General features: G+C 43.4%; 2 protein-coding genes across 2 annotated transcripts in view; both read right to left on the reverse strand.

The window, feature by feature from the left end:
• Positions 1-324: 324 nt before the first annotated feature.
• slc35a3a (solute carrier family 35 member A3a) lies at positions 325-14,993 on the reverse strand. Its single transcript, XM_084067470.1, has 8 exons — positions 14,561-14,993; positions 12,783-12,989; positions 9,919-10,073; positions 7,853-7,975; positions 5,929-6,103; positions 2,560-2,678; positions 1,410-1,543; positions 325-513 (listed from the first exon to the last, which is right to left on the reverse strand). Exons 2-8 carry the CDS (start codon positions 12,970-12,972, stop codon positions 423-425), a joined length of 987 nt encoding a protein of 328 aa, XP_083923596.1. The 5' UTR covers positions 12,973-12,989; positions 14,561-14,993; the 3' UTR covers positions 325-422.
• Positions 14,994-16,216: 1,223 nt separating this feature from the next.
• The window catches only part of notch2 (notch receptor 2), an 85,019-nt gene continuing 74,680 nt past the window's right edge, over positions 16,217-26,555 (reverse strand). Inside the window, exons 30-36 of the mRNA XM_084067460.1 lie at positions 25,780-25,867; positions 25,326-25,473; positions 23,777-24,099; positions 22,757-22,904; positions 21,115-21,212; positions 17,666-20,387; positions 16,217-17,477 (exon numbers count right to left, since the gene is read on the reverse strand). Coding sequence (XP_083923586.1) covers positions 18,885-20,387; positions 21,115-21,212; positions 22,757-22,904; positions 23,777-24,099; positions 25,326-25,473; positions 25,780-25,867 — 2,308 coding nt within the window. The 3' untranslated portion in view covers positions 16,217-17,477; positions 17,666-18,884. The remainder of the gene's footprint in view (positions 17,478-17,665; positions 20,388-21,114; positions 21,213-22,756; positions 22,905-23,776; positions 24,100-25,325; positions 25,474-25,779; positions 25,868-26,555) is intronic.

The raw sequence follows: 26,555 nt of genomic DNA on the forward strand, positions 1-26,555 counted from the left end.
ACCCCCCACCACCCGGCAGGGGGTGTGTGTGTGGTAGCCAGGTGTATCTGTCTTAGTGGTGACGATGTTATTATTATGTAACGATCCATTTTGGGCACAGCGTGTCCCTGTGCTCAGTGGTTCCCAGTTTGAGGCACTTATTGGTGTCTGAGACGACTCAGCACAAAGCTAAGCATTCCTTTTTACCCTCTCTACCCGGTCCTCCTCTCTCTCTCCTGCTCGTCACCTCTTGTCCTCTGCTTTGCAGCCACTCCTCCTTTTCACGCTCACTCAGTACTGTCCTCTTCTCCTCCTCCTCCTCCTCCTCCTCCTCTTCTTTTTCTCCCAGCCCTCGCAGTTCTTCTTTAGTGTCTTGTCGCCCCGGACCGCCGGCTGCTCTTCTAGTACTGGTGTGCGTGTGTGTGTGTGTGTGTGTGTTTGTCCTACGCCCTGCTGGGGTTGGGGGAGGGCTTGCCTTCAAACCCGTACAGGAAGGTAGCTCCGATGACCAGAAGGGCCCCCATGAAGAACACGCTGCAAACGGACAGCAAGACAACATGGAGTCAACCAGGGTACAACTCAGGGCAACAAAAAAAGAGAAAGAGAGAGACGAGCGAGAGAGAATGCGTCAGAGTATTATGTTAAGACCTGAGGCGATTCTTAACAATGTTTTCTAAATCATAACAGTTTTTTGAAAAAAATAAAAAAAAATGTTTTGCAAGATTTTTCAAAAATAGCAGATCTACAAGCTCATAGCACGGCTATGAGCTTGTAGATTTGCTACTTTTGAATAGCCAAAGAAATCTAAAGTGACACAGATGCGTTCCAGGTCTTAATGGGTTAGAGGGACATTTCACTTTCATACAGTATAAAATAAACACAAAAAAATATATATAAAAAATAAATTAAAAAAGTAATGGAAAAATCACGGCCCCTCACTTTATTTTAATGTGTGAGGGGGTCGTGACTTTCCACTACTTTTTTCATTTCTTTTTTTAATGTTTATTTTATTTGAAAATGAAATATCCCTTTAAAGGGCATAAATAGCGTATAAGTGGAAAATACAACTTTTTCCGTGTTAAAGGAGAATTTTGGACTAAGGGTTTCTTACCTTTTCTATGATGTTGATGATATATATCTTAGGATGAATGGTACAGTAGAAAATTTTCATAACTCCATCCCGGGTCCGCCACAGCTTAAAACGTGCGCGGATAGGCCTTGTGTTAGATCGCGTATTTTAATAGCTTTTTTTTTTTTTTTTTTTGAGATCTGACGTTCAGTGACAGAACAAAAAAAAAACAGAAAAAAAAAGACTAGACGAGATTGAAATCTTAGTCCAAAATTCTCCTTTAATGTGCGTGTGATTTTGTGTGTGTGTGTGTATATGAGAGAGAGAGAGAGGGGGGGGGGGGGAGAGAGAGAGCCCCTACCCAGTAGGTTCAAAGTCCTGGAGCCAGAAGTAGGATATGAGGGTTGAGAGGATGATAGAGAGCGACGTAGCGAAGCCCTTGAGGATGTTGTCAGCGTACTTGATGACCGCTGCAATGACCAGACCGCCCAGAGCCTAGAAAAACAACAAACAACTTCAACACAGATGGACAGAGGCGTGACCTGTACTCTACTGGGCCCTGTATGGAAACCGACCCGGTTAAGCCATTAAGACATGGAACGCATCTGTGTCATCTTTTTATTTGAGCTGAAAATCATTATTTTGCACTTTGGCTATTCAAAAATAGCAGATCTACAAGCTCATAGTGCGGCACCGAGTGCCGCGCTATGAGCTTGTACATCTGCTATTTTTGTAAAAAAAAAAATTGCAAATCTTGAAATATATATATTTTTAGAGCGAACATACGTAACTCAAATCTTTGCTTCTGGGGGTCCCTGGAACAAAATATTTTGAGGTGGGGGTCCGCGGCCAAATGCATATAATTTTGGGGTCCTTGACATGAAAAGGTTTGAGAACCACTGACATAGCAACATAATTTAGAAGACATTTTGTAGAATCGGAACCTAAGGTCTTAATGGGTTAAGAAACAGCCTAGAACGCCTGAATGTTGAACAGCTAGACAGACGGTCCTTTTTTGAACCTCATTCGGTATCTCGCTACGAGATGTGCGTTTTAAAGGGACCAATCAAAGCAGAGCGCGGCGCTTCTCATAATGGGATACCGAGTGAGGTTCTCAGAGAACCTGGGTCACACCGCGGGTAACCTAAACGTTTAGTTCATTACACCAGTGGTTCTAAAAGTGGGGTACTTGAGGGGGTTCCAGGGGGTCCCCAGCAAAAAGCATTAATACATTTTAACCCCTATATCTATATTTTATACGTTGGTTATTCAAAAATAGCAGATATACAAGCTCACAACGTGTTGCGAGCTTGTACATCTGCATTTTTTTTAAAATGTTGAATCATTTTTCAACCTTTTTTTGTCCCAGGCGCAAAACATTTTCAGATGGGGGTCCACGGACAAATATCAATTTGGGGGTCCTTGCTTTGGCATGAAAAAGTTTGAAAACCACTGCATTGCACAAGCGGAGCAGACGGTAAACCTTAAAAGTAGAGTAGAGATACGGGTACCTGTAGCGCAACGACAGTCCAGGTGACGGTGTTATATCCCTGGAACATCCCCGACTCGCTCACCCTCTCCCCATCATATGCCAGCATGCCAATGAGGCCGAATACCAGACCAAACATCCCTGTACACACACACACACACACACACACACACACACACACACACAGAGTATAAGATGAGAGTAGACTGGCTCTCATGCATTGAAGGAGGCATGAGCTCGGCTCTGGGCTCCCTAGGCTGGCGGGGGGAGTGTAGCGCCCAGGATCACTTAGATAATTGGCACCGGGTGAAAAAGGGTTACAAAATCGAGGGATAAAAATAATTATAGAGAATGATGAGAGTAGGCTATCTAGCTAGAATATCCACATTTATATTAGAAGTGCTCTTGAAATGTTGACAGGGGCACTTCACTTGTTCAATGTCATTTTGATTAGGCCTGTATACCTTGTACACTAGCATCCCTACGATCCTTTCAAAGAGGCTACAGGCCTCGCAAAATAAACTCCCAGAACACATCGTTCACCATGGCTCATATCATTCGTCTCAAAGTGGCTCAGAGTGGAGGACAGAGTACCACATATTAAAATGTTTATCGTCCGCAGGATTGTAAACAAGGCGGTACCCAAATGTCTAGTCAATTACTTTTTTTTTTATTAGGGGTAGTGATGTACACAGTTATTCCACTAAAGGGAGCTCCACAGACTTTGTAACGAGCTGATTCAAAAGCTGTACGGGAAAGGATTAGTTTTTATATTCTGCAGCAGAAGTTATGTGGAAAGAGTTACCAGCAGGCCTTAAGTCATTAAGACCTGGAACGCATCTGTGTCACTTTTTGATTCGAGCTAAAAAGCATTATTTTACACTTTGGCTATTCAAAAATAGCAGATCTACAAGCTCATAGCGCGGCACTGCTAGTAGATCTGCTATTGTAGAAAAATCGAGAAAATGTGTGCAAATCTTTGAATATATGTATTTTTAAAGCGAACATTTGTAACTCAAATCTTTGCTTCTGGGGGTCCCTGGAACTAAATATTTTGAGATGGGGGTACGCGGCCAAATACATATAATTTTGGGGGTCCTTGACATTAAAAAGTTTGAAAACCACTGACATAGCATTTTCAAAAAACTGTTAGGATTTAGACAGACATTTGTAAAAATCGGAACCTCAGGCCTTAAGGGGTTAAGTCAATTAGCTCTATTGTTAGCTTCTAGTCCTGTAGCAGCTTCCAAATAAAGTACGCATGTTACACACACATCTTTACTCCAATGACCACAGTGGAAATAAGCTCACAATAATTGTTTTGTGTTGGTTCCTTTTGACTGATTATGTACATATATATGTTCATGTACCGGGTACATGCATTTTTGTGAATTAATCAAAAAGGTATCTGGTCAGATCTGACCAAAGTTTGTCACTCTAAAGGTTGATCAAACAATCTGACTTAGATTAAACTGCTAGCAGATGCTACATGAGCAGTAACAATGCATTCACTGCATAACATTATCATGTGTCCAGATTTCAACTCAATTTCACATTTCTATCTATTTTTAACCCATTGAGACCTGGAACTGTCTCATTTTTAGATTTGAGCTAAAAAAGCATTATTTTACACTTTAGGCTATTCAAAAATAGCAGATCTACAAGCTCATAGCGCGGCACCGAGTGCCGCGCTATGAGCTTGTAGATCTGCTATTTTTGAAAAATCGTGAAAATGTGTGCAAATCTTTGAATATATATATTTTTAAAGCGAACATTTTTAACTCAAATCTTTGCTTCTGGGGGTCCCTGGAACAACATATTTTGATGGGGGTCCGCGGCCAAATACATATAAGTTTGGGGATCCTTGACATGAAAAAGTTTGAGCACCACTGATATAGAAACTTTTCAGAATACTGTTGGGATTTAGGAGACATGTAGAATCGGCTTCAGGTCTCAATGGGTTAAATACAACTAAGACAACATCTCTCCATCTGCCCAGTAAAGAAAGAAAGGCACCGGCAAGCAAAGCTTCTAGTTCACACCAGGAAATGAAGCGCAGGGAGAATTAACACATGCCTCACATGTTCCGAGGTAAAAATAAACCAGACAGGAACATTCATCACAGCAGAAACGCAGCTAAAGGTAAAAAAGCCTCGCTTGGCAGGAGAAAAGGGACAACGAATGCACAGCAATGCCTTGCAGCAAATGTGTGTCTGTGGCTGCAGGGGCTTACTCAGCCTAATCTGTTCTATAACAACAACAAAAAACAGCCCCGTCTCACGTTATTACTTTGTTGGAGGAAGGCGTCCGTGATCCTGTCGTCAAAGGCTTGTTGCCGTATTTTGTAATCCATCGTTGCTGTCGTCGGGCAGAAACCTCTTATCTCTCCATGTTTTACCTTTTTGTGGATTTTTGTAAATTAACGCCCTACTTTGATCATACTACAGCGTTCACACGAAAGCATCAGAAGTAGCAGATCCGCACGCTGGAAACACGGTGCAAGCTTGTAGATCTGCTACTTTTGAATTTGAATCCTGAAAAGTTAACATTTTTGGACATATGAGGTTTCCACTTGACAGAGACGATATATATCTTTCATCACTTTATCTATTCTTCAGTGATTTTTTTTTTCTCTAAGCATCAAGTGTTATGCGTTGCTTAAAAAGAGAACATGTTTTAACTGACTTATCCCATTAAGACCTGAGGCGATTCTTAAAAATGTTTTCTAAACACAAACACACAAAAAAAAAGTTCAAGATTTTTCTAAAATAGCAGATCTACAAGCTCATAACTTGTATATCTGCTATTTTTGAATAGCCAAAGAAATCTAAAGTGACACAGATGCGTTCGAGGTCTTAATGGGTTAACACTCGATATTGTAGGTCACTGGTTCTCAAACTGGGGTTTGGGGACCACCAAGTGTCCTTTCTGGGGGGGGGGGTCCCCAGTTAAATAATTGAGAGTTAGGAACAAAACTACAAAATCAACCTGGGATTCCATGCCCCTTTAACGCCAAGGATCAAATAGGAGTCTGTGGCCTAATTATACTATAAAAACTGGTCATTCACTGGCCAAATTGTCAAATAATATTAAGAAAGAGGCAAACATTTTGAAAATAGCAGATACAAGCTAACAACGCCAATCGGCTATTTTCACAATATCTATCTGTGGAACCGAGTCAAACCAAATGGAATGCCTCAACTCCTACATTCCAAGTGCTTATCAGGGTGAGGGGTCCCCCGTTCTTCAAATATGATTATTTTGGGAGGGGGGGGGGGGGGTCGAGGCCTGAAAAGGCTGAGATCCACTGGCCTAATGCATATCAAACTGGGGGTCCTTCAAATCACAAAAGGTTGAGTATCAGTGCTGTGAAGGTATAGATCAGACAGACCTAGCTGGATGTTGCGGACCCAGACACTCTGCTTGCTCTCCTTGAGGATCTTCTCAAAGTAGACGCCGGCAAAGCCGCTGGAACAGCAGGCCACCAGGACTGCGGTCACTCCGGCAAACTGGGAGCCCGTAGACACGGCGTCCGTTTCGCTGGCTCCGCTAGACTCGGAGGGCCACTGGATATACAAGAGAAACACACACAGGTGCAGAGGATATCGTTGCTGTCGGGCAGAAACCTCTTACGGTATTGTTCATACTTTAACTTTGTGCGTCTTTTTCCGTAAATGAACGCCCTACTACTTAATCATACTACAGCGTCACACAAAAGCATCAAAAATAGCAGATCTACAAGCTCAAAACGCGGTGCAAGGCGACGTGTTTTGAGCTTGTCGATCGGCTATTTTTTATTTGAATCTTGAAAAGTAACAGTTTTGGACGTTTCCACCCGACAGAGACGATATAGAATAGTGTCGATGATGAGCATCTCCTGGTCGGCATGCCTTTCATTTAGATTCTAAAAAAACGCCTCCTAAATCCTAACCTAAGTTGTCTGAAAAACTTCAATTTAGTTATTGTTTTCCTGGCTTGAAAGGTAAAAGGTGTAACATGTCTAAATGGGTTAAAACAGCAGCATCCACCTATCACACTTAATGACAGTATGAGAATATAGGCTCAGCATAAAAAGGAAATATATCCATATGTCTGTTTAAAGGGTTAGGGTATATAAAGGGTATCATATTCAATGATACATTATGCCTCTTGCTCTAGAAGCAGAGAAAGATTGTCTCATCTGACCACAGTGTCCCTAAAGCACAAGGGTCACAAAGCACAACTGTTGTGAATACTAAAGCATGCTGAGCAGGTGTGTTTTTGTTTTTGTTGATTGGTCTATCTATATATATTGTCACGACGTGTTTACTGTCATAACCTGTTTACCCCGATGACGGCTCGTTTGAAGCGGCGAGCGCGTTGGTCAGCAAACGTTTTTAACTTTGCCAACCCATGCAGAAAAAATGGCATTTAAAAAGTGTGTCCTGAAGTACACTACATGCTGTTATTTTACTAAGCTATGGAACTAAAAACTCATTTAGTGCTTATGGTCTACATATTCCTCTGACAAGCAACTGGATCCTCCCTTAGGATCCAGAGAGCTGACATTCAGCAGAGGGGTAAATGCAAACGTTGCCAAGCCACAAAAATGTTCCAAAGCATCTTGTTGTTTACATGTTGCATTACACTAGACTATGGATGGAATAATGCAGCAGAAAAAGGATACGGGGTGAACATCTTAAATAACTTTAAGAGGGTTTTTAGGAAGTTTGAAAAATGCCAATACAGCATATTTTGCATTGTTTCTTTGAGCAGAAGTTAGAGAAATAGAACAATTAGTTATTCCTCTAGAAAACTAATTTGGATGGCATTAATTTAATTAATAAGTGGGTGAGAGAACAGAGTTACTTGGCAGCTATTATTTCATTGTGACCATATTCACATGGTGGCCATTTTGCTGCGTATGATGAAGGAGCAACATGGCCAATTAATGCCAAATACAGGCTAGTGAGGCTCAAACTTACAAGAATAACAGTACCCACACCAGTGCAATGTCTACTGTGTAAGACAGTGGTTCTCAAAGTGAGGTCCGGGGACCCCCAAGTGTCCTTGTGGAGGTTCCAGGAGGTCTCCATCTATCTACAAGCTCACAGCATGCCACTTTGTGCCGCGCTGCAACCTTGTACATCTGCAATTTTTTTTCATAAATATATTTTTTTAAATAATTTTGATAACATTTTTAATCATAAATCTTCTCTCCTGGGGGTCCCTGGCAAAACCTTTTCAGATGGGGGTCCGTGGCCAAACATATATCAATTTGGGGGTCCTTGACATGAAAAAAAAAAGAGAAACAAGAGACACTGAGTGAATGATACCTGTACAAGAGCTACTCCAGCCATAAGGATAAGCAGGGAAAGCCACTGGTAGACTCCCAGCTTGCGGCCCAGCATGGACACTGAGAACAGCGCTGTGGTCAGTATCTTCAGCTGGTATGTTACCTAATGGAGACAGGGTGGAAGAAGAGACACCGGTGAACACTGCAGGACTGTCCCCCACCCAACGTCCTTAACGTCCCTGGAAGGGAACACTATGAGAAGCAACATTTCAATGATAAGAAGAGCAGCACATTTTGTTGACTGGCTCAACAGTTGGACTTGATTTTAAGGCCAGTACATGCTGCTCCTTCCAACGTCGGAAACAATGTCCGCTTCAGACAAAGCTTTCCAAACTAGTTTGGCGAGTCAGGACATGAATTCTGAGAAAAAGCATATTTGGACCCCAGGAAGAGCAGCCTTCACTGCGGTGGTGAGGGCTAATGGGGGATCCGTAATAAACAATAAACCAACAACACCTGTGTAAAAAAAGGTCAATAAACGCTTCTTCCAACGTCTGAGCTTGACGTAATCGTTCCGAACTTCTGATGGCAAGGTCTCAGAGTTTTTTTCTCAGAATTCATGTCCTGACTCGCCAAACTAGTTTGGAAAGCTTTGTCTGAAGCGGACATTGTTTCCGACGTTGGAAGGAGCACCATGAACTGGCCTTAACCCCTTAAGACCGGGAACGCATCTGTGTCATTGTAAGATTTCTTTGGCTATCCAAAAATAGCAGATCTGCTATTTTGGAAAAAATCGTGAAAATGTGTGTAAATCTTTGAATATATATATATTTTTGAAGCGAACATTTTAACTCAAATCTTTGCTTCTGGAGGTGCCTGGAACAACATATTTTGAGATGGGGGTCCGCGGCCAAATACATATACATTTTGGGGTTCCTTGACATGAAAAGGTTTGAGAACCACTGATATAGCAATCTGGGAACCCATCGCCAAATAATAAGGAAAAACAGCGCCCTCTGCTGTTTTTTACTTATTCACTTGGCTCTGGGAGGAGATCGACGAAGCACCCGTGCCGGGGTTTTTGGTCTGCGTTCAGCCTTTCACTTCCGGTGGTGCGACTATGTTTTCATTCCCACTAACAATATTTCTCCAAGGAACACTTAACACCAATTCTCCCAAAGAACATGGATCGTTTTGGTTATAAGCCCACTTGTTTCTATGATGAAAGAGCAATTTAAAATGTTACTAACTTTCCGTGGTCTTGTCGGCTTCGAGGACGCTATTGTTAAATGAGTTTCGGTTTGTTTCCAGTGGGGAAGGAACGGCACACACGTAAATCCCGCCCACTACATTTGATTGGGTAAAGCGCGGCCTGCTTCCTGATCTGATAGCACGCCCACCAGTAACCAATGCGCACGGGTTGTCAACATGGCTACCGACAGATTCAAACGCAGAGCAGAATCTGTTCTTGAGAGATTACTGATATAGTAACATACTGTAGTTTTTTTTTTTCAAAAAACTGTTTTTTGGATTTAGAACATTGGTTCTCAAAGTGGGGTCCGGGGACCCCATGGGTCCTTGAGGGGGTTCCAGGGGGTCCCCACTCCCCAGCAAAATGTGTGAATATAGCAATATAGCAATATCACAATAATTGTAACCTTTTATACTTTGGCTATTCAAAAATAGCAGATATACAAGCTCATAGCGCGGCACCGAGTGCCGCGCTATGAGCTTGTAGATCTGCTATTTTTGAAAAATCTTTAAGATTCGCGCAAATCTTTGAATATATTTCTTTTAAAGCGAACATTTTAACACAAATCTTTTGCTTCTGGGAGTCCCTGGCACAACATATTTTCAGATGAGGGTCCGCGGCCACATATATATCAATTTGGGGGTCCCTGGCATGAAAAGGTTTGAGAAGCACTGATTTAGAAGACATTTGTAGATGCGTTCCCGGATTGAATGAGTTCATTTTAAAACATTCTTCTCACACAGTCCTGCTGTCTTGCAGACTCACGCAATCTCTCTCTCTCTCTCTCTCTCTCTCTCACACTCTCTCTCTTGCAGTCCAGCCCCAGTGCTGCAGCCCGTCCTGTTCTCTAGTACCTGGTAGGTGGCAGCATCCAGATTGGACAGAGCCACGTAGAGCAGGTTGTTCTGCAGAGTGTATATCCCGGAGGGGATCGCCAGCTTCAGAGTCTCTATGGGTTTGTGGGCTATTTCCTGACGAAGGACACTGTTCAGAGCGCGCAGGCTGTAACCTGGGTAATAAACACAGGAGGGGGGAAGTTAAGACAACTTGTATATCAGTGGTCCTTGGGGACCCCCCCCCCCCCCCAAACTACATATATCCTCTCTGTCAGGCAAAAACCTCGTATCTCCATATTTTAACTTGGTGTTTTTTTTCCGTAAATTAGCGCCCTACTTTATCATATACTACAGCGTCACACAACAGCATCAAAAGTAGCAGATCTGCAAGCTCGAAATGCAGCGCAAGCTTGTAGATCTGCTACTTTTGCTGTTTTTGAATTTGAATCCTGAAAAGTAACCGTTTTGGACATAATGAGGTTTCCACCCGACAGAGACGATATAGTTCTAATACTACAGCTAGAATGAAAATAAGTATTAGCCTTAATATCTATAGCAGTGTTTCTCTCTTTTTTTTTTTTTAAGGACCCCTAGTTTGATATGCATTAGACCACGGATATATATATATATTTTTTTTACATCTCTGGTACCTCAATCTACACTGTAAATGAAAATCCTCAGTGCTAATTTAACTCCAACAATCAATCATTTAACTGAAGCCCAGTTTGAGAACCATTGCTCTAGTCCAGTCAGTAAATAGGACCAGAGATTAGAGCTACTGTCTTTATGACTGCAACTTATTTTAATGAATAAAACATTATTTTAACCAATGTATGATAGCCTAAATTTAAATTTAGACTTTCGGGCCGCTTTAGACTTTAGTGTTAATGCAACGTAACTAGCACGTCTGCAGTGGTTTGAGACAGGTGGTCTGGTCTTCCTATACTCTTCCACTGAGACATGTGGACCCTGGTGTCGGGTAGGACACCTAGTCACCTACTGGTCAAAAAGTAGAACTACCCGAAGCTCATGAGCGCAAGGGATTGGGTCTTGCCAGAGTGGTAGAAAAAGGCTGCAAGCAAGTTAGAGGCTAAGTTGCAACACCCTACATTCTTTTCTTTCTTTTTCCCCCTATCTTTATTTACCCAGGGGAGGTTCGCTGAGAACAAGTTATTTTTCAGGAACGCCCTGCTACACACACACACACACACACACACACACACACACACACACACACACACACACACACACACACACACACACACACACACACACACACACACACACACACACACACACACACACACAGGTCCTGTCTGATTCTATTAAACGGCGACAAACTCACCAATATTGCACCTGTACAGACATCTTGGGTTATTATCCTCTTTGTCTAAAAAATCCACCACTGACATGTTGTAAAGCACTCGTTGTAAATCACTCAACGTCCTGCAATTTGGAAACAGGTGTTACACAGGACGTTGAGTGAGTACTCACTTGCTCGGCAACAGAAAAAGTTGCTCATGACATGTCAATGTTGGATTTTTTGGAGACAAAGACTTGACAGCAGTGGCATAGACAGACCTTTTTCCGCATGGGTTTTCAGATCAAAAGGGCCCCCCGGGACCGGTTTGTCAAGGGGGGTGGGGGGTGGGGGGGGGCGTTCACTGTTTTAGCGCTCCTTCAGCAGCTGCTGCTTCTAAATTTCAGCGCTTTTCGGCGATAGTTCTGGCTTCTTTCACTTTCTCCACGCTGTTTGGTGCTAAGAGGAACAAAAAAATAATAAAAATCCTCGCCAGCAGGGGGGGCCCCTTGCTGTGAAATCCCGCGTATGGGTTCTCATAAGCCATCAACCCTATGTAAGCTACGCCACTGCTTCACAGAGACAAAGAGGAGAACCCCCAACTGTCCCTTCAGGTGCAATATGGGTGAGTTTATCGTAGGTTAACTCACTGAGTGCCATTAACGTGTTTCACGTGTTTTTAGCGCTATGGCTCAACGTGCCATTAACGTGTTTCACGTGTTTTTGAAAAATTAGCATAAGTAAACAAAAATTATTTTTTTTTGAAAAACATGTTCAGAACCCAAGATATCATCATCTGAAGGTGTGCAGCTCCATCCACTCCTTGTTTAACTTAGAACTGAAAAAGGCTGTATCTCGCTTCCTAAGCACTTTTTGTTTTCTGTGAAAAAAACTCTGGCACTGGGACAACATCATTTTTAAATATTTTTTGTTTATTCGTTTCTGTTCTTTTACATACTCATAGGTAGTAAAATTGAGTGCCAGAATTGCCAAACGTTTAAATAAAATAAAAAATTCTGGCACTCAATGAGTTAATACGATCAGGACTTCTCTGTTTCATGAATGGGTCTGCCAATGGAGGGTGTAACTTATATGCGTCAAGCATAGCATCTATAAGTTGCTTGCGGAGAGGTAGAAATCTGGCGAGACCTGGGTTTGAATCCCCACAGTAGGACATGACCGTTACAGAGTACATCTGTATCAAGCTGGTGGCTTATCTTAGCTGAGTTATGGTAGAGTGTTGCTCCTGAAATGATCTTTACACCATTGGTTCTCAAAGTGGGGTCCGGAGACCCCTAGGGGTCTTTGGAGGGGTTCCAGGGGGTCCCCAGCAAAAGTAGTTAATGTACTACAAGCTCACAGTGCGTCACTTCGTGTCACAGTGCGAGCTTGTACATCCGCTATTTTTGAAAACTTTTGAAAAATATTTACATAAATCTTCTCTTCTGGGGGTCCCTGGCACTAAACACTTTCAGATGGGCGGGTCCGCGGCCAAATACATATCACGGGGTTCCTTGGAACTAAAACGTTTGAGAACCACAGTGATGCCTCTGCTGTGTGAAGTCCATCGTTGGTCACTCACTGTGTTCCTTGAAGACCAGCAGCACACAGGCCACGATCTTCATGACCTCCGCCACCACCACGGCCGAGGAGGCCAGGTAGCGCGGCCCCTCGGCCTGCAGCGTGCGCGAGTAGCGCATGGTCAGCACCAGGGTGGTGGTCTGGAAGACCAGCACGCCCAGAGACAGGTACTTCAGCCTGGACGATGCCATGGCGGGGGACAGGAGCACTGGGGAAATGATCAAAATGAAATTATTATTATTATGATGTTAAAGACATTTTAAATCACCTGAACCACTTGGTTTAACAGGCTTGCATTGGCTCTGTACTTGGCCTGTTCTTGTTTCCTTCTACGCCAGAAATAGCCGATCTACACGCTCACAGCGTATACCATCAGTGCGGTGAGTTACCCCCACTATAGGGGGCGCTAGGGTTCAAGTGGTTAAGTGATTGATTGATTGATTGAATACTTTATTAGAAGTTTGAGGAAAAAAGCACATGCAAGTACAGTTCAATACAAGGTCAGCCTTGTCTTGTCTTGTTTCCATTGGGGTCCTTTGTACTCAATTCATAGTGAGTGTAGCATTAAACTGTTAATTTATCCATTTATAACTCAGAGAGTGTACAGTTTGAACCAAATGGACCCCTATGGTTCCATTTGTGTGGCTTTTCACTGTTTATGCCATTCATGCTGGAGCTGCACACACGCTCAGATATGAATCTATACATATTTATTACAGTGGCAGAATGAATCTCACAATAACATGACAGCCAATTCGATCATTTAAAGAGAAAGTCAACCAAAAGAGAGAAGACTGTAAACCAGGGGTCTTCAACGTTTTCAGGCCAAGGACCCCCTAGCTGAGAGAGAGATGAAGCAGGGACCCCTTCTATATTGTATAAAATTGTGTTTCAGATTCATTTGTTTTGTTTACTTGGGCTGCTCTTTTTCCCTCTACACCAAACACCTCTTTGCCAAAAAAATAGCAGATCTACAAGGCGCTGCGAGGCGTTGTGAGCTTGTAGATCGGCTATTTTTTTGCTAAAGATCTCCTTGGAAAAAGGATGCTAGCTAGGGTTCAAGTGGATAAGGTAAAAAAAAAAAATCATATCACACAAAGATTTGGCGGACCCCCTGTAGTAACGCTGAGGACCCCCTGTTGAAGACCCCTGCTGTAAACTTGGGCCTGGTCTTCAAGATACCCCACAACATTGGGATCCCCCTGTATTTGTCAAAATACTTCCAAAATGTTAATGAAGTCCATGATCATACTGTAACACCAGAGGCAGCTCCGCAAATCATGTTCAACCCAGATTTGGCTCAACAAAGGGAATGAACTCGTTCTCATGCTATTCATCAAAAATGTGGAATGCCCTACCAAAAGGAGTAAAGGAGTGTAAAACCCTACTCACTTTCAAAACTGCCCTAAAGACACACCTTCAGGAGGCTGCAATTAAAAAATGGCCCCTGTCCCAAGTCCTAACCTACCCCCTTACCCCCCCTCTCTCTTTCTTCCCTTGTACATATTTTTCACTCTTCATACCAGTAACCTGTAAACTGATTGTATGACGCTCTGTATAGTAGTGTGTATATCTGTCTGTCTCTTATATGTCATCATGATTTGTGTGCATGGGGATCTCATCTTAAACAAGCTTAGTGCTTAATGAGTTTTCCAGTTTAGTAGACCTTGTATTGTGAATTTGTACTTCCATGTACTGTTATGTACTGTCATGTACTGTTCTCATGTCTTACTAAATAAAGTACATCAATCAATCAAACAGAATGCAGTCAGATCTTACCTTCTTTTTGGGGGGGCTTGGGTGCTTTCAAAACAACCAACTTCAGAGACGTGGAGGAAGTTGACTTTGCATCAGATATGAATAGATCCCAGTGTGAGTTATGATATTCAGTGTATAATATCCTCTTATAGCGGGGCTATCGGTGAGGTTATTAAGGGTTAATCATTGAACCAGGTGCTACAGCTGTCAAAACAGCAGCACTTCTTCTTCTCTAAGTCCTCCTCGCGTCCATTGACCCGCAGCGGGAAGCTTTAGCAACGTTTTTTAGCAACTAACTAACTAGAAGCTATCTATGGACATGGAATATGTCTCTCCTTGCGTCATTTCGCTCGGTTGAGCCGCCATTACTAGTTATGTCTCTGTTCCAGGCGAATAGGAGGTAGGAGAATAATAGTAATACTAGCAGAGAGAGAGCAGAGTGAGGCTGGTGATGGTTGGTTGTTGGAGGCGAGGCGAGAAGACGAATCCGGGGAACGACTTCCGTGTACAGTTTTCTTTCTCTCTTGTTTGTTTCCTTTCCTCAGTGACCCTACTACTACGACGACACCTGCTGGTTTGGCGCGGTACTGCACATGCACTGTTTCAGTAATGTGGCGTATTTATGTCCACAGATGAGTTTCAAGGTCTCCCCTTAACTCTGACAGTGTACAAAATGGAACCAAATGGACCCGTTAGGGTCCATTTGGTTCCATTTGTACACTGTCAGAGTTACAGACTAGTAAGGGTCATTTTGAACCCCCTAAAGCAGTGGTTTTCAACCTTTTTCGCATCAAGGACCCCCAAAATTGACAAATGTTAGCCCAGGGACCCCCATTTGAAAAGATATGCCAGGGACTCAACCATTTAGATTTCTTGGGGTCCCAATCTACACTGTATCACCATCATCAGTGTTCATTTAACTCTGAAATTGAACTCTGAAATGGTACACCATTTTGGTACACTCTCAGTTACAGACATATAAGGGTCAGTTTGGTTGCTAACTATTAATTTGGCTGGGGACCCCCTGGAATCCCCTCAAGGACCACTGGTTGAAAACCCCTGCCCTAAAGGAACCCAGAGAGTCCATAGAATCCACTCTGAGAACCACTGTTCTAAAGGTAACAAAAAGTGTGGGCACCTCGATGTGAGACGTGCTATTTTGTACAAAAGGTTAGAAAATAAAATGTTTGAAAAATGGTCTTAATAATGTAAAGTATACATGATTTGAACATGCACGGTACATCATTGTCAGACTTAAATTTAACCTTCAACTTCTTGTTTATGCCCCAAAATGATTATGTATATGGAAGTGCTACAATTGTTGCAATTGAAGAAATATTAGACCTTAATTGTCAAATGTTCAATAATGTTCTAATCATCAAATCACATTTTGGACCAAATAGCCAATTGTACGAGGTGCCCACTCTCTTCCTTAGTGCCCACTCTTCCCGCTACCGTTCTAAATGATTCTACGCAGGTACATTGAAGTTTAATTAATTTAGAACATTCTTTGGTTGATATGAAATGAATTGACAATAGATAAGGCATGTTGGCATAGAATATGGTGGCCTAAATCAGTTTGTAGAGCCACAGAGTACTTGTTGAGTATTTTACATACAGTAATGTTTACTCTCCTAGGGGGGGGAAAAGGAATGTAAAGAAAGAGAGACAAAGGACCTCAATCGATCTGAGAAGATCTGAATTTATTTCAGGAAGCACTTGATCATTTGGTTTATTTCTATCAGACAGCTTTTGTTCTGTATTATTAAACGTTATCTGCTACCTTATACAAACACGAGGCCAACTACTTCATATAACATGTATAATATAGGATATTTATGGTTAACAGAGAGAGAAAGTACAATAAACATACAAAAATTGTTTATATACAGCACATTAAACATCGCCTTGCATATGCACTAAAGTGGAAATTACATGCTCTAAAGGCTCTTAAAAAAAGGAAAACAAAACAAAACAGTTTGATGACCCAATGAACTTTTTTTTTTCTTTTTTCTTTTTCTTTTACAACTGCATGTAACTGTATATCAAACATTTATTTTAGGTTAAGGCTCTTAAGTGCCAGAAAGGGAATACAGAAGTAAAATAAGGAATTTGGTATATTTGCACAGGCACTTGCAGACGTAATGTAACCAGAATATTATCATTTAGAAAAGACACGTTTGTGTGTGCTCAACTCCTTGATAACACGTCTACATTGTAACAGTAATCCAAAATAAGGCTTTCCAATTGGTTCTTCAGATACCAACCTGCAGAAATTTGGAAATTATTTGCATTTTTTGGCTGTTGGGTAAATTTGGTCTGGGAGACACTATTGTTCCTTTTTTTTTATCAAAACAAAAATGAAACAATGGATGATTGTCAGTGGTTACAGAGCAGTCACACGAGGCTATGCTCAGCATCATGAAACGTGACAAAGATAAAAGGAACTCTCATTACAACAGTACGAATACCGGCATACACATATCTCCAGACTTGGTTTATGAATCACACGACAATTACAAAAGGTGCACAGATAAAACTGATTGTAGTTAAGCAAAAGTGATTACATGAATTTGGGAGAGAAAAACGGCCATTTCAAAGCAAACAAAACAAGTACGAATTCAGGACCATTTTAAACAGCAGAGAGGCGGTGTAAAAACAGAAGAGTAACTAACAGCCATTTTAGAGGATACAGGCATCACAGCCAAACCTACCTTGGTAAAGAACTTCCTGTCATTCTACTGTATGTACACGATTTCTGTGTGCCACGATGCAATAACAATACTAATACAATACTAACGCGTGCTTTTGCATAAAGTTTCTCAAGCCTCTCGTTGGATATCTCACTTAATCTTTGTCGGGTGGAAACCTCATATTTCCAGAACCGTTACTTTTGAGGATTCAAATTCAAAAATAGCAAAAGTAGCAGATCTACAAGCTCGAAACGCGTGGCTTCGCGCCGCGTTTTCGAGCTTGTGGATCTGCTACTTTTGATGCTTTTGTGTGACACTGTAGCATGATCAAGGGCGTTAATTTACGGTTAATTTACGGAAAGAAATATGGAGATAAGAGGTTTCTGCCCGACAACAACGACTTCCACTTACTGTACCGTAATACATTAAGCACCCTACTGTGAGACCCAAAGACAGACTTGAGAAGAGTGCATCCGTACAGACCCTTGGTTTATAGTTTTCCAATGATCTCTAACTCCTCTTTATGTATTGACTCCAGTATCAGTAACTGCTTCTTTTTAATACATGAACACGCGAGTACATAACGAGCACACGCTGTGGATTCTTAATTGATGTGTGTACACATGCAGACGCACGACCCACTCTCTAGACATGGTCAGACAGAGAGAGAGTAAACGGTATGTACCGTATCTATTATAACTGATGCTGATTAGAAATACATAAATGTGTAAAAAGAACCATTTACACCACACGCTGAGAACCACATAGTGAAAGAGAATGCATTGTGTGTTTGTAGTTCTAACCATACAGTGGATATTAATACGCTGCCCCACCTTTAGCCATGTAAAAAAAAAACAAGAGTATGAGTATAAACATGAAGGCAACAACAAGGCAGTTTTTGGAGAGGATATAACATTAGCAGAACCTTACCCATCGTATAAAAAAAAGTAGAGTTACGGTAATTCCAACAGGGAAGACGTTAGTATTGGCAGGCCTATTACATTTAAACGATACTGGGATACTGGGGGGGGAGAGCATATAGCACATTACACAATTACATTGTCCTTCAGAGAAAATGACATCCACAAATAAGGCTCAGCCCCGTACCACTGAGCAGAGACAGAAATCCAAGTTCTGTTCCTGTCGTAATAATAACGTCCGAAGCAACAGTCTTGTCCTCCTCACAAGACGCAGACTAAATGTCTGATAAGCTTTTTCCTGGTGATCCCTCCATAAAACAGTCCTGGGTGCCGAAGAAGATGACCCCAAACGGCCAAGTCCTGATGCAGAACAGAGGACTCCTGCTCATGATCAGAGGGACAGTATAAGAGGAAAAAATGCTTTCATGTGGACTTGGTGAACGCCGACTAACCACACGTTTTTTTTTGGTATTCAGACCTTTTGATTTACCGTATAGCTGTCAATACCCTACGACGATTCAGAGACTATACACACACTATTTATAAGTGCAAAGAAGAGAAGGAAAACATGTAAGGGGGGAGGTGATTGATTACCATATCAAGGAAGAGGTAACATTATTGACAATAAGACAGAGAAGAAATAGACAAGATAAGTGTTGTAGTTTTAACTATTTTAACTACAAAGAACAACAGTCTGTCCTTGTGTGTTGTCCTGGGGGGAGGGGGGGGGGCCTACGCAAACACCTGCTGCATGTTTGGACGCTGAGCCTGCTGGGAGGCCTGCTGCGTCTGCTGCGACTGAGGCTGCAGCTGCACCTGCTCTGGAATGTGTGTGCGGCGCGATGAGGGCAGTGCGTGGTGGGCGTTGTTCCCCAGAGGCGTGGGGCTGGTGGTAACGTCAGACCAGTCCGAGTTGGAGTGGGGGGAGGAGGAGGACCAGGGGTCGGGCGACTCGGGCGACGGGGTGAGGTACGGGTGCTCGCTGGGCGGATGGGCCGGGTGCCCCGGGGTGGTGCCCTCCGAACCGGCCGTGGCGTAGCTGTGCTGGGAGGGGGGAGTCGGGTACTTATCCACGGGGCTCTGCATGGGCTGATAGGGGGGCAGCTGCTGCTGCCGAGACTGGCCGTCCGCTATCCCGTGACCGCCGTGGCCGAGGGCGTGGGGGTGGGGGTGCTGCTGCTGGAGAGAGTGAGGGAGCCCGTGCCCCCCCATGCCCTGCATCTGCTCCGGGAGCTGGTACATCATGCCCTGGGTGCAGTGGAGGTGACCCGGCGGCCCCTGCTGGGAGTGACTCTGGCTCTGGCTCTGTGCCTGGGACTGTTGTTGTACCTGGACCTGGCCTTGCTGCTGGGGCTGCTTCATCATGGTCTGCCCCCCGCCCGGGCCCGTGGGCATCATCTGGAAGGTGACGATGGGGGGCAGCTGCTCCCGGCTCATGGTGACATTCATGGGGGTGAGCATGGGGCCCTGGCCGTGGTGCTGGCTCATGCCGTGGGATCCCCCCATCTGGTGTGACATGAGGCTAAACATGTGGCTGCCGTATCCGTGCTTGTTCATGCCCACCCAGCCCTGCTGCTGACCCAGCATGTGGCTGACGGGGGGCAGCAGAGGTCTGGAGGTGGGGCTGGCGAGGAGGGGAGGGGATTTGGCCGCGTTAGAGACGCCGCCCACGGTGTCGCCCGTGTACGAGTGTGGCGATTCCAGGGAGTCGACGGGCGACATGGTGACGGAGCTCTCCGACAGCCCCCCCGCTGCCTTCGTACCGTTAGCGACGGCTCCCCCTCCAGTGCCTCCTGCGCTCCCTCCTCCTCCTCCCGCCCCCGCGGCCACAGCCGGACCTTCTCCGCCGGCGGGCTTCTTCCTCCTCTTTGCCTTCATGTCCTTCAGCTCCTTAGGACCTCCGCCGACGCCTCCTCCCACCTTGGGTCCGCTCCTCCGGCTCTTCTTGCCCTGCGGCCCCGCGCGCATGCCGATGAAGCCCGCTCCGTTGGCTCCGCAGACCATGGAGGAGTGTCCTCCGGGTCCGCCCATGTGGTTGGGGCCGTTGTGGGGGCTGTGGACCAGGTTGTACTGGTCCAGCAGGCGAACGATGTCGTGGTGCATGCGCTCCTGGGCCGTGTCGCGGGGCAACCGGTCCAGGTGGTCGGTGATGTCTCGGTTGGAGTAATGGTCCAGGAGAACTTGAGCTGCCTCGAAACTGCCCTCTCTGGCGGCCAAAAACAACGGCGTCTCCTCCTGGAGGGAGCACATGATGCAAAGATGGACACGTTAGTTCATACATGGGCAACTGGCGGCCCGGGGGGCCACATGCAGCCCCCACCTTCACTTAATGCGGCTCGCAGGTTAATATGGGAATACTGATATATTATTGGTTTCAGCTGTTACAATTCCAAACATATTAGCAGCTTAATGACTAGTATTACAATTCTATTGTCTTTTTTATGTCCAATGTATTTCTATTCAAGTTCATAAAGTTAACATAAGTATAACTAAATGCATTTGAAATTTAAAAAAAATGTAACTTTTCAGAATTCCAATTCAAAAATAGCAAAAGAAAAATCTGGATTCCAATTCAAAAATAGCCGATCTACAAGCTTGTAGATCGGCTATTTTTGCTACTTTTGTGTGACATAGAATGGCAAAGTACAGGATTAATTTACGAAAAAAGTTAAAATACGAAGATAAGAGGTTTTTGCCCGACAGTATATGCAATGTGGCCCTCTGGAGTGAGTGTGGAAATACAGTGGCCCTCTACACCATCAAAGTTGCCCACCCTTGCGTAAATTACATAGAGAAATGCTGATGAACTACTTCTCCATGGGGTCGGGCTAGTAGTTGGTTAGTTACGTTAACAATCTGCAAGTTTGACTTGCAGATAAAATGGCGACAGAAGAAGACATTTATTATGTGTCCAAGATATTATTTTTAAAAAAAAAACATCATTACAACAACAACCACACACCTTGTTGTCTTGCATGTCACGATTGGCTCCGTTTTTCAGCAGCACCAGAGTAGCCTCCACATTATTGACCGCTGCTGCCCAGTGTAGAGCTGACTTGCCTGACAGGTGGAAATTGAAGAATGGACAAAGGAAGGAGAGGGGGAGGTGGGGGGGGGCGGGGGGAGAAATCCATCCATGTTAGCTAGATTGGCAGCAAATTTTATCAGCGACAAATTCTCTAGTTGCAATCCACAGCAGGGTTGCCAGATCTGCTTATTATAATTTCCCCGCAAGATTTTTGCGACGCGTTGTGAGCTTGTAGATCTGCTATTTTCAAATAGCTGATGTATACGTTAAAGTGCTCATGTGGCCCATAGTCGCTTCTTTTGGGCTGGTTTTCCTAGACCTGGTTGCTTGTTTCTCTCGCGGAATCTGGCAACACTGATCCACAGTCTACAATTTTGCTGCTCCAAGTTTGCCTTCATTGTGGTTGCTAAATAATAAGATAATAATGAATAAGACAAACATTTTATGGAATGCTGGCCTGGACAGATATATACCACTGTTGTTCACTGAAGCGACGCAGCATGTTATGATACAGCATACTTTGATTAAATGAAAAATGTGGGTTTTCCTACCAAATCACCTTACTGTCATACTGACATATAAATAGCAAAAGTAGCAGATCTACGAGCTTGTACATCTTCTACTTTTGATGCTTTTGTGTGACGCTGTAGTATAGATCAAGTAGGGCATTCATTTACGAAAAAACACAAAAAGTTAAAATATGGAGATAAGAGGTTTCGGCCCGACAGTCTCAGGTACTTATATATATATATATGACTCAGGCATATTTCTTCCAGTGCAGTTTAAGGCAAGCTGACCCAGCTAATTTGGTGGCGGCATTGAAATACAGCCCCAGGGGCCAATGCAGCATCTATTTATTTATATGTCTATAGGCCTGGAAGGCAAGTCCAGAAAGGAGCCACACATTAGTCTCTACTAAGCCTCATAACACCATCATTAGAGTTTCTAGAGTGGCCACTGCTCCCACTGTAGACCATGTAAGACACGTAGACACTTAAAGACGGGGTGCCGTGATTTTCAGTGATCCCCCCCCCCCCCCCAAAACATGATCATCAGGTATTATGGTTATACTAGGAGGAAGATTTTTTTCAAAAAAGTGTACAGAAAGTGTTAAAATTATGTTTTTATGTGGACACGCCTCCAGTTCATTAAGTATACCTGGTTCTCACCTTAGCACCTCCCACATGAACCAGTCCCTCCGCCTCCTGTCCTAGTCCCTCCTCCTCCTCATGCCCACACCTGTTGTGTTATGATAATGAGGGGGAGGGTATATTGCTACTGCGTCATTAAAGCGCTGTTTTTCTATTGGTACGTTTGACCCTCAAGGTTTCAGCCTCCAGGAAGAAACTCAAAATAGTCAGAGAAGACATAAAACACCATAAAAACACCACCAGGGGGCTTAATGAAGTTCTATCAACCTCATAGACACATGAAAGACAGAAAAAGTGCAAAACCATGGCACCACCTCTTTAAACAATGCATCCAACATCCAGTGAGAACAGTTACCAACAAGGGAGATAAAGGAAGATGGAGGAAGAGGACAAAATGAGAATGATGTAAATAATAGCTCCCTGACCATGATCATCCACAGCGTTGATGTCGGCGTGGCAGTGAACCAGCTCCTCCACTATACCCTCCACTGCCAGCCTGGCCGCCAGGATCAGAGGCGTGGTGCCGTCGTTCATGCGGGCGTCCAGCTCTGTCGCCCGGTTACGTATCAGGATCTGAAAGAAGGAACAGCGAGAGGAAAGATTAGGAACTATACTGTCTGTATACAGTAAAGAACATAGACAAAGACCTGGTGTGAATTAATAGACCTATTTCACGGCAGCCAACCATACTGACATGAAATAGTAGGGTAAACACGTGTTGCCAATGATATGATACTAATTAAGGTTCTGTTCCCTTTAGTGAGTCTTTCCAGTGAGCCAACATGAAACAAACGCAACACCTTGACTCTGTTTGTCATGAATGAGACGCAACCACAAGTAGTAATTATTGGTAAGGTACATGGATTAAAGCTAGTTTAAATCTTACGACTGAAAATGTCCTAATGTGCGATTTGTGAAACCGTGTGAAAGGATCCCCCACACACACTAGCGCCGATTCCTAAACAATGAATACAATATGTAAAATTAGGATGCTTTAGTAATATTGTTCATGCTGTTACATACTGCCAACCATGTGAAGAAATCACAGATTCAGGCTTTTAACCTTTGCTTTTATATGAAATATCCGAGACGATTAAGATATTATGGAAGATGCTTCTGAACATATTGCTAGTTTGACCACTTCAAATGCTCGAATCTTAAAATAACTGAAAATAGCCTTTCTACAAGCTCTCAATGCGTCGCAGACGCATTGAGAGCTTGTAGATCGGCTATTTTTGCTGCGCAACATGCTTTCATAGAAGACATGCTGGCTTCCATGGAATCTAAATGACTAAAATCAGTCTTGGCGACTGAGAACTTTAATCCATGAAGGCAACACCAGTGTTTGCCCTACATTTTCATGCCAATATGACTGCTGTGAAAAAGTTCACGATGTCGTCACCCCCTTAGTTGTTCAACTTTGAATTCTTATTGCATTCTCTCACCTGGAAGACGCCCTGGGCGTCGGCGGACACGGCCGCGTGCAGCGGGGTCCTGCCCATGTGGTCCTGGGCGTTGGCGTTGGCGCTGGCGTCCAGCAGCCTCTTGGCGGCGTCGGCGCGGGCGTAGCGGGCCGCCAGGTGGAGCGCCGTCTCTCCCGTGCGGTCGGTCTGGGCCGCCAGCGTGGCGCCCTGGCCGATCAGGTCCGAGATGGCGTTGGGGCCCGGCTCGTCGCCGCCGCTCTCCTCCTCCTCGTCGCCGTGCAGGCCGCACTCGGAGCCTCCTCCTCCGGTACGCAGAGACGCCAGCATCAGCGGGGTGTAGCCGTCTGGGGGAGTGGAGAGAGAGATACATAGTTCAAGCTGGAGTTGATCGGAGGAGTTGAAGGAAAGTTGTTGGAAAACAAGATGTTTTCATTTATTTCCAACCGTCATACCTAAATAAATAATAAATCTGTTCTCCCAAATTGAGTCATTCTCCCAGTTCCCTTTTGAACAATGCACTACACAGTCCCTGTTGCTGCTAACCCCTACTGTTGGTTGTGCGGTGCGCGTATACGACTACACGCCTCCTCCGATACACAGGGTGTCACCAATAGGGATGGAGCTCGTTATATTTAATTGATAATTATATTATTATTGATAATGAGCACCTTATCGAGCCTGCTTATCGAACCGAGCTTTTATCGAGCCCACTATCGATCTTTTTCTATTATTAAGAAAAAAGACGTGAGGCGAAAAATTCTGAACAGAACCGGTATCTTTTTTTATTGGCCAGTTGTGACAGTGAGTTTGTGGCTGACCACTATCTAAAATTAAATGAAGATGACAAAAGTAAAAAATATTTTTGCCTATCATTAAAACAACAAGTGTTAAATGGCTTTATATTATGAATAGTACTGTAATAATTACTATAAAATCTCCATGTCTCTTCAACTTTTTATAAACAAAAAATGCATAGTATTTTTTCTATTCTTTTTTCTTTGTTTTAACCAAAATATATCACTTGCACTACATTTTGCCAGGGCCTTCAAATACAGTACTTTTCTAACAGACAGAAGGCAAGTGACCTTTTTACTTTTGGAAAATAATATTGAAGAAACGGTTAATGTGTGTACTGTCACTTTAAAAGCGCAATGTATACTTCATCGTACGACGGTGTCACGCACCAAACATGGCCGATCTCCAAGCTCACACTGCGTATGTTCGCACCACGTTGTGAGCTTGTAGATCTGCCATTTTCGGCAACGATAGACTGAGGGACGGACAGCGCTGTTTGGCACAAGTTGCAGCTATCAATACACTTTTAGACCAACATGTTTGTGCCAGCGTGGGTGATTAGATTTATTTCTTGATTGCCTCTTGTTTTGATAGTTTAGACATGACGTCATGGGCCGCTACACTCGATAACAGGCTCGACAAGGCTAAAGCTTATCGAAAACCGGGTCTCGATAAATTCATGCCCGGGTATATAATGGACCCGGTTTTCGAGCTCCATCCCTAGTCACCAATCGTTTCTTTTCACCAAGCAGCAAAAACAATAAGCCATACATACCCGGTCCTTTGGCATTGACATCCAGACAGTCTGAGTCCAGGTCGGCCTGAGGTGGGGTGAGGGTCATGTCGGCGGCCTTGTGATGTTGTAGCGTCCACTCTCTCCGGTCTACTCCTCCATCCATGGGTAGCAGAGGCTTGTCTTCCATCTGGCATTGGTTTTAAATAATCTTTAGTACACATGACTATTGAACACCTACAATATCCAGTCCACTTTATGAATTTATAGATTTTAGGTTGCCAAATTTTCCAGGAGAAACTGCACTCTTTTTACTTTCTGTACAGTATTTATGGCCTAGAATATAAAGTGGATGGTTAGTAATGCTCTTGTCCTTGGTCGTATGGTATTGTGTATTTTTATTAAACTTCCTTTATTATTCTACCTATGTAAGATAGCCAACCCAAAGCCAAGCGTTCATGGATGGACAATAAAGATTGTGTTCTGTTCTTCTCACCCGCGGTTTCTTCGGTGGAACCTCCTCCTCCATCCATCTCTGACTCTGGCCTCCATCAATAATGGCCCCATCCTGGGTCTTGAAGTTCCTAAGCGAAGAAAGTCAGCGCTTAATTTTCAAGTTATAGCATATACTGTATATATATATAGGGCTGTCACGATTACAAATTTAAGTTGACGATTAATTGTCACTCAAATAATAGCGATTAACGATTTAATTGTGTGTTTGGCCATTGAACATTGAAACACATGAATACAAATAATTTGTGTTTGCCTTTTATGCTTCGTAATAAAAAATTGCACAGGGCATATATGACAAATCACTTAAATATATAGAAATAAATGATTGACATTTAATAATTTTATTATGTAAAAATAGCAGAAATATTTGAAAATGTGTGAACATTTTTCAACATGGAAACGATTATGACGATTATTATGCAAAAATAATTGCGATTAGACGATTATGTAATAATTGTGACAGGCCTATAGAGATATAGACATCAACGTGATTGTTTTATCAAAGGACCCCTACATTTTAACCCATTAAGACCTGGAACTGTGTCATTTTTAGATTTGAGCTAAAAAGCATTATTTTACACTTTGGGCTATTCAAAAATAGCAGATATACAAGCTCATAGCGCGGCACCGAGTGCCGCGCTACGAGCTTGTAGATCTGCTATTTTTGAAAAATCGTGAAAATGTGTGCAAATCTTTGAATAGATATATTTTTAAAGCGAACATTTTTAACTCAAATCTTTGCTTCTGGGGGGTCCC

This window comes from Gymnoscopelus microlampas (genome assembly GCF_963454915.1).
Source record: "Gymnoscopelus microlampas genome assembly, chromosome: 9".
In the NCBI taxonomy this organism is placed as follows: domain Eukaryota; kingdom Metazoa; phylum Chordata; class Actinopteri; order Myctophiformes; family Myctophidae; genus Gymnoscopelus; species Gymnoscopelus microlampas.

Excerpts from the sequence above, each read along its gene's own strand:
- slc35a3a (XM_084067470.1), bottom strand. The coding sequence starts at position 12,972 with ATGGCATCGTCCAGGCTGAAGTACCTGTCTCTGGGCGTGCTGGTCTTC. Across the intron at positions 6,104-7,852 it reads CTGGAGTAGCTCTTGTACAG|TGGCCCTCCGAGTCTAGCGG; the intron begins GTATCATTCACT and ends TTGTATATCCAG. Across the intron at positions 2,679-5,928 it reads GGTCCGCAACATCCAGCTAG|GGATGTTTGGTCTGGTATTC; the intron begins GTCTGTCTGATC and ends GTGTGTGTACAG.